Source organism: Peromyscus maniculatus, chromosome 2 (genome assembly GCF_049852395.1).
Source record: "Peromyscus maniculatus bairdii isolate BWxNUB_F1_BW_parent chromosome 2, HU_Pman_BW_mat_3.1, whole genome shotgun sequence".
NCBI lineage: Eukaryota > Metazoa > Chordata > Mammalia > Rodentia > Cricetidae > Peromyscus > Peromyscus maniculatus.
In genome coordinates this window covers 158,105,202-158,113,058 of record NC_134853.1, presented here as the reverse complement: position 1 = coordinate 158,113,058, position 7,857 = coordinate 158,105,202, and the positions used below count along the sequence as shown (strand labels likewise).

At 49.7% G+C, this 7,857-nt stretch overlaps 1 protein-coding gene across 1 annotated transcript; it reads left to right on the top strand.

The window, feature by feature from the left end:
* The first annotated feature begins 55 nt into the window (after positions 1–55).
* On the top strand, positions 56–6,535 carry Mrto4 (MRT4 homolog, ribosome maturation factor). Its single transcript, XM_006980911.4, has 8 exons — positions 56–195; positions 2,257–2,315; positions 3,043–3,146; positions 3,730–3,811; positions 4,098–4,165; positions 4,452–4,603; positions 5,223–5,299; positions 5,406–6,535. Exons 1-8 carry the CDS (start codon positions 168–170, stop codon positions 5,553–5,555), a joined length of 720 nt encoding a protein of 239 aa, XP_006980973.1. The 5' UTR covers positions 56–167; the 3' UTR covers positions 5,556–6,535.
* The last annotated feature ends 1,322 nt before the right edge of the window (positions 6,536–7,857 follow it).

The following is a 7,857-nucleotide window of genomic DNA, read 5'->3' as shown; positions in this document are numbered from 1 at the left end:
AGGAAGTGGTCTTCCAGGCGCGGGGCCGCGTGCAAACGGGGAGCCAGCCCGCCTCAGTTCGGGTCAGGCACACGCGAGGGGCAGCCCCGAGCGCAGTCCCAGAAGCCCCTGCGCCGCCCGGGTCCTGAAGGGCCGCCCGGTCTTCCGCCGCACGTGTCTTCAGCGAGATGCCCAAATCCAAGCGAGACAAGAAAGGTGGGCTTGGGGGACTTCCATCGTGGGGGCGACGGGGACACGGGTGAGACGCCGAGGCCTCTCGGAGGAGATCCGCCGGCCGGGGCGGCGGGTTGGCATCTGAAGGCGACGCGGAGAGCGGGAGTCTGGGCCGGACCGACAGGCAGCTCCCGAGATGGTCTTGAATCCCAGGCTCTCCTCGAACTCCTCCGCCAACGAGGATAGTCTTAAACTGCTGATCCTACCTCCCGATTGCTGGGGTTACAGGCATGCACCACTAAACTTAGTTTATGCTGAGCTGGGCATGGACCACAGTTCATGCCTGTTAGGAAGGCACTACCAGCTGAGCACTGAGCTGCATGCATCCCCTGCCGTGCTCGTGTATTTGAGACAGGATCTTGGAATGTAACTTAGACTTGTTGTGTAGATCAGGCTGGTCTCAAACTCAAGGGCTTTCCATTACCTCATCTTCTCCAGAATGTAGGGATTTTATAGGCATGCATCACCGTACCTGATTGTGGCTCCTGCCACAATTCTTTTTTTTTTTTTTTAAATGCTGGAGCCTTGGACTCTCCGTCTTCTGCCTTGGCCCCCAATTCCAGACTGGGGCACCACATCCAGCTAGTGGACTGGCACTTCTGTGGGTGTTAGAAGACAAGAAATTGAACAAAAAGGGTCTGGCTTCATCAAGCTCACCGCTTTAATCATGGTGTGTGTTTGTCTGGGAGTGTGTGTGTGTATGTGTGTATCCTATATCCCTGTCAGGTAAGTATGGTTTGTCTGGTAGTTAAACGTTGGGTCTGCAGAAGGTGGATATGATACTGTTTTGTGTCATGTAGTCAGGAAAGGTCTCAGTGGTGAGACCACAAACAGAAACCTGGGGAAAGGAAAGTAACCAACCTGTACAGCTGTCTGAGACAAGGTTGTTCACAAGGTGAAAGGGGTCTGTGGTTAACGTACTGTGGGAGAAGGGACCAGTGTGACTATAGTAAAGGGGACAAAACAGGATTGAGGGAAAAGGATCTGGCCGTTGATATGACTTTACTTTAAAAGGACTACTTTGGCTACATTGATAGCTTGGAGAATATGAGGGCCGAGATGCAAGCAGCAAGGCCAGTAGCCACCTAGACAATGCCAAGTTGGACCAAAATCCTAGCAGTGGAGAGTCTGGGGGAATGGCTGGCTCGATGTGGTTTCCATTGACTATGTGCATTGTAAAGAGGGACTGTGAGTGGCAGGCAGGATAGATAAACGGCCCTGTCACCTTCTTGAGACACCCAGGGCTTTGTAGCTGAAGTTCTGGTAAGTCATTGGTTTTAGAGAGGAAGCCCTGGTCTGATGTAGCAAATGCCAGTAACTCTTTTAGAAGTGGAACAAATAGGGCCTCAGTAACTTTTCAGTAGAGGTTCTTGTGCGCCTCTCCCCATCCCCAGCATTCTTGTATTCTTGGGTCCAGATGCAAAATTGAAATGCAGGTGTATAGTAGAATAGAAAAGATGTGGTCCCAACAGGATGAGTCGGTATGTACAAGTAATCCCAGCACTTAGGAAGCAGAAACAAAGAAATGTATCTTGAGTTCAAGGCCAGCCCAAGGAGCCTTGTACCAAGGTCCTGCCTTTAAAAGAAGAAGAAGAAGGGGGAGGAGGAGGAGGAGGAGGAGGAGAAGAAGAAGGAAAAGAAAAGGATTGTTGCTATCATTCCATAGCTGACCTAGCCATTGATGGCCTGTGCACCATGCCCTACAGCAGGAAAGGGTCCTGCCTCAGCCAGGAGGTTAGGGTTACCACTGAGAGCACTCTGTCAGCAGGATTGAGCCCTGCTGCCACACTGCGATAAATCCAGCAGTCAACCCAAGGGGCTGAGGGCGCCTGGATTGTGCTAGGAGATGTATTTAGGGATCTCTGGGTCCAGGAAGTTAGGTAAGCAAGCACTCTCCCAGCCTTGAAAGCCAGAAATGACAGGATCCATTGCTGCCTTCTTCATATTGGCTTAGTTCAACCAAGCCTTCCAAGAATGAAGCAGAATTAATCTCTGAAGCATCCAGATTCATCACTTAGCACCATCTCCTTTTCTTGGTTTTAGTTTCCTTAACAAAGACTGCTAAGAAAGGCTTGGAACTGAAGCAGAACCTGATAGAAGAGGTAAGCGCTTGCTCCTTTGGGTTTCTAGTGTGTGTGCTTGATAGGGTTGGGGGAGGACTGTTAGCAGTGCTTGAAAACCAGCAGCCCCAGAGTTCCCCAGCTCTGGAGCTCGGTGTACCGCCCACATCAGTAAATGGGTTTTCCACGGCACCCCCAGCGCAGCCCAAACATCCCTGTGACACAGGGCCACGGGATGCTATTGCTGTTTTGCACTCCGGGTCGTGACGGAAGCTTATTAGTGAGTCTGTAATGGTGCCGAGTGTCAGAAGCCTGGAAATCGCCAGGTGTGGTGACTGTGGCCATGCCACCTGCAGCTGACCTGCTAGCCCTGTGCTGAGGACCAGGGAAGCCCAGTCTCCTGGGGCATAAATTACCTGGAAGTGGAGCTTCACCACAGAGAAGCTTCAGCCAGCAACCTGGGCAGGGCAGTGTGGATGAGGTGTCTCCCCTTGTTTATCGAAATGATGAGGTCCTTGTGTTTTGACTTAGCGGGGGGCCTTCCCATGGTGGGTAGATGTTTCTAGATTAACTGTAAGTAGACAAAGGAAAATACTGGTTCTAGGAGACTATAAGGTGTGGGTTCCTGCTCACCTTCTCCTGTAGTGGGTGACCTTGGTGCCAGGCATTGCAGTGGTAGACGGCCTGTAGGTGATTCTCTAGCATGAGGCCGGAGTTGTCCGACCCATGCCGCCCCTTCAACTCCAGTGCCTCATGAATTGTCCCACAGCTTCGGAAATGTGTGGACACCTACAAGTACCTCTTCATCTTCTCTGTGGCCAACATGAGGAACAGCAAGCTGAAGGACATCCGGAATGCCTGGAAGCACAGCCGGTGAGCGGGCGGTGGGAAGTGGACAGGGCACCAGGCAGGAGGCCTGGGCTGCCCCATCAGAGCACAGCAGAAGGACTGGCCCTTTGGGGGTCTGCAGGTCACGTACCAAAGGACACCATTTGTGTTCAAGATGGGCCTTTCCTGAGCTGCTGGGAGGCAGGACTTGGTGGTCACCTGAGATGTTTCAAGATTGGTTCCTTCAGAAAAGTGGCCCCTAGGGTCTGGCTTACTGGTTTACTGGAATGCCATTTTGTACATCCACAGACTGACCCCAAAGCAGGCTGCGGGAGCTGATGAGTTGCAGTGCTTGGGCAGGTGGCTCTGGCATCAGTCTACCATTGGGCCAGCTCCACTAGTGATTGTTAAAACATGTCTCCCTCCACAGCCAGACGAGATGGATAGTTTTTTATGCTTGCAGTGAGCTGACTCAAACTGTTAGCAAGATCAGGTTCTGTGGCTAAGATGAAAACAGGAATCCTGGGGACACGTAGGTGGGTTGTACAGAGAACAGAGCCTCTGGCTGTCTGGTTCTGGGCTCCCTGGATTACTAGGCACTGCTTCACGGCCGCCTCTTTCTTGATAGGATGTTCTTTGGCAAAAACAAGGTGATGATGGTGGCCTTGGGTCGAAGCCCATCTGATGAATACAAAGACAACCTGCATCAGGTAGGTCACTGGTCCAGGCTGAGTGAGTCTCAAGCTCTGCTGCCTCCTCTCTTCTGCTCTTTACCTTTGCTGTGTGAAACCTGGGGGTCTCGAGAGGCAAGCTCAGCTTAAATCGGAATTCTCCTTAATCTGCAAATCTGCAGGCCCATGGGATTGTTCCCATTGTCTCCTCCTGCCCTGCCTACTAGGAATTGTACCAATCAGAAGAGGTTTTAGATGATAACACGTGTGATCTGTGGATAAGGCCCTGAGTGAAGGAGCAGTGATGTTCACTTTCATTTTTCAGGTCAGCAAGAAGTTGCGGGGTGAAGTTGGCCTCCTCTTTACCAACCGCACCAAGGAGGAGGTGAACGAGTGAGTGTCTTGAGGGATGGAGGGAGAGAATCTGGGGTCAGGGAAAGATGGAAGGATGGTCTTCGTGCTAACATCATATTGGGGCTGACTCCTGGAAGCCTCTTACTAAAACTGGGGTTCTGTAACCGGGGTACTCTCATTCTCTCTGGCATGGTCCTCCCACTGGCTGCAGGTTCACGGCCAAGATGGACAGGGACAGGAGGTCCCACATCGTGTGCACTCAGAGGAGGGCCAGACTTCCCCTGAATGGTGGCACAGCTGGGAACTCTCCCCTTCTCTTTCTTAGGTGGTTCACAAAGTATACAGAAATGGATTTTGCTCGAGCTGGGAACAAAGCAACTTTAACAGTGAGCCTGGACCCAGGGCCCCTGAAGCAGTTCCCTCATTCCATGGAGCCACAGCTGAGGCAGCTGGGCCTGCCCACTGCACTCAAGAAAGGTAGGAGCTGGAGAGGTGGCATGGGGTTAGGGGAGTGGCTGCTCTTCCAGGTGACATGGGTTTGGTTCCCAGCACCCTCATCTGGCCTCCACAGGCACCAGGTACTCACATGCTACCATGGTCATACATGTAGACAAAACACCCCTACACATAAAGTAATTTTTAGAACATGAAGAAAGGAAGGAGCCAGGTAGTGGTGGCACAAGCCTTTGGTCCCAGCACTCAGGAGGCAGAGGGAGGTGGATCTCTGTGAGTTCGAAGCCAGCCTGGTCTACATAGCATGTCCAAGACAGCCAAGACTAAACAGAGAAACCCTGTCTCAGAAAGGAAAAAGATGAAGAAAAATGAAGGAAGACTGTACAGGAAGTCCAGAAGGAAAAGCAGCTCAGGACCGCTTTGCACAGGCTCTCCCCTCTGACCAGCCACTTGTCCAGTTTCCCCTGTGAAGGCAGGGCTGTGCCTTCGCCTCCTGCAGGACATGGAGGAGACAGCCACTGTCCCTGTGGCTGCTGAGCTGCAGGGAAGACAGCCTGAGACCAAATGCTTCCTAGCACAGAGAGCCAGCAGCAAGTGCCAGGTGAGCCTCTGCTGGGAGTAACTTGAGGCTGCCCTCCCACAGGTGTGGTGACCCTGCTATCTGACTATGAAGTGTGCAAGGAGGGCGATGTGCTGACTCCAGAGCAGGCCCGTGTCTTGGTGAGTCTGGGCGTGCAAGCTAGGGGAGAGGCCATTGTCATTAACCTTCTGCTGGGATATGGCTCACAGCTGCTGCTCCTCTCTCTGCTTTCTCCACCTATTACAGAAGCTTTTTGGGTATGAGATGGCAGAATTCAAAGTGACCATCAAATACATGTGGGATGCCCATTCAGGAAGATTCCAGCAGATGGACGATGACCTGCCTGAGAGCGCACCTGAGTCTGAGGGAGAATCAGAGGAAGAGGATGACAGCTGATTGCAGGATGTGGGACTAAGGCCTTCTAGCAAGTTCTTCATCTCCATTGGACCACCAGGACTGCTGTCGTCCCTCTAGGAGGAGCAGCTATCTATTTTGCTATGGATAGAGACAAGGGAGGGTGCTGGGGCAGGACTTTGTTTCTACAAAGAATAAAATCTTGTCCACGGGGTTTTCCCTGTGGACAGCAAGAGACTTTTCCTAGGAAGAAGGCCTTCAGCTTTGTGCTTCTGTTTGGGGCCTGCACGGCCTGGCTCCTTGACAGCACAGCACTGCAGATAGCTGACAGCAGCCTGCTGGGTTGGGGGTCCTCTCCAGCCCTGTGTCTGGAATGGATTTGCTGAGGACGTTTAGTGCCCTGACAACTTCATCGCTTACACGTGAACATGCACACACACAGACGCAGAAACCAGGGCTAAGCCTGACACATGCCAGGAACAAGGGCTTGTCCCTAAGGCAGGGGAAAGCCACTGCTGGAGTTGGGAGCAAGTGGTTTTATTGACCCAGGTGCTCTCACTATGTAGCACAGGCTGGTCTTGAGCTTGCAGCAATCCTCCAGCCTCTGCCCTCTAGTCCTAGGATTACACCTGTGTGCTACCACACCTGGCTGGCTAGCTGTGCTCCACAGGAGGGAAGAGCTATATGAACTCAGTGGTAAAGCATGTGCCTGCCATGCTTAAGGCTCCAGGTTCCTTCCCTAGCAGCACACAGAAACTGACGCAGGTTGTTTGGCCTCTAGACCCTTCAGATTTCCTGACCTCTGCCCTGGAGAATTTCAAGTGCAGAGAGACTACCAAGACTGAATAGATGGGCCTTGGCTCTTCAAAATCAAGAACACAAAACCCAGGACAAGCCAGTGCATTCATGCCTGTAATCCCAGTGCCTCAGGAAGCTGAGGTAAGATTAAAGGTTTGAAGTCAAGCCAGACATGCTAACACCCACATTTAGTCCCGCTCCTGAGGACTAAAAAAAAAAAAAGATGCCAATTTGTTCTGTGACTAAAAAAAGCCAGGCATGGTATGTATTGGCAGTGACCACGTCAGAGGAAGACTGGGTTGCAATTGACTTCAGGGTGTCAGCCCACCAGGAAGAAAATCCCTCATGGGTGAGTCTGAGTTGGGCAAGGCCCTGAAACCACAGACCCCAGAGTGTGTTTTGCTTCTGCTGTCCCTTTACATATTTGCCCCTGCCATCTTCCTCTGGTAGCTGGCATGGTGTGAATGGGTGTGGGGATATTCCCACTGCCTTAAACATAGTGTGTTTTTCTCATGGAAACATCCAGTTTTACTGAGCATTTTTATCTGTGGATTATTATGAAGATGCTTCCTTCTTAACTTATACTATCTAATTGATTTTAATAATGCTAGTTTATAAAGAGTTTGATAAATTTAAAAAAATACAAGGAAATGTCACAGTCAGGGCCTATGAGTTTCACCTAAAGAGCAGCACAGACCTCAGTTCAGGTTAATGATTAAGGAAAACAATTGAGTTCCAGGAGCCAGGCTGGCTCTAATCCTCTAATACTGAAGGATTAGCTGAAACAAAGCCTTAAAATTACTTCAGGTTTGACCAGATGTTTTGATAATAGCTTTGAGATTAAAAAAACCCAGAAAATCTAACAATCTAACATTCACAAGGACACATCACTGAATTAGAGATTCATTAGGTTAGGGTCAAAAATACAGAGCAACCCAATAGTTGCAAATTGATATACTTTGCTTGCTAGGTTTGGTTGGTGATCAAAGGTGATTAATTTCTTCTGCCCTTTTTTGCCCTCAATCTCTTGATAGAAGAAACGATTGATGAGTGGGTATTTACCCCAAAAATTTGAAGTAGAGCAGACTAATTCTTTCCACATATAAAAGTTGAGGTTTGTGATTCCTTTAATATTCCTTATCTACCTTTCAAGATAAAGTGTTGAGCCTTTGTAACTGCAAAATATAGCCTACCAGTAAAAGACCTGGCTGAGAAGAATAACTTGCTTGTCTTAACGGTTAATTTATGACAAGTTGCTAGGGTATGAATTTGTGTTGGTTCTTGGGATAATTTGTTTTTCTTCTGTAATCATGTAAGGGATACGGAAAACATGCTGGTTTTTACTTACAATCATTCACTTGAAAAACAGAATGTAACCACATTATAATTTTTATATTGCCTGAAAGATTTTGCTGGGGTATATAACCAGGGTAAGGGGAAGACTAGAGATAGTTAGAGTTAAAATGGTTTAGGAGGAAAACATCAAGAATGAGAGTTAAAATGAGTTTGGAGGAAAACAAGAATAATAGAGTTAAAATGAGAGAAG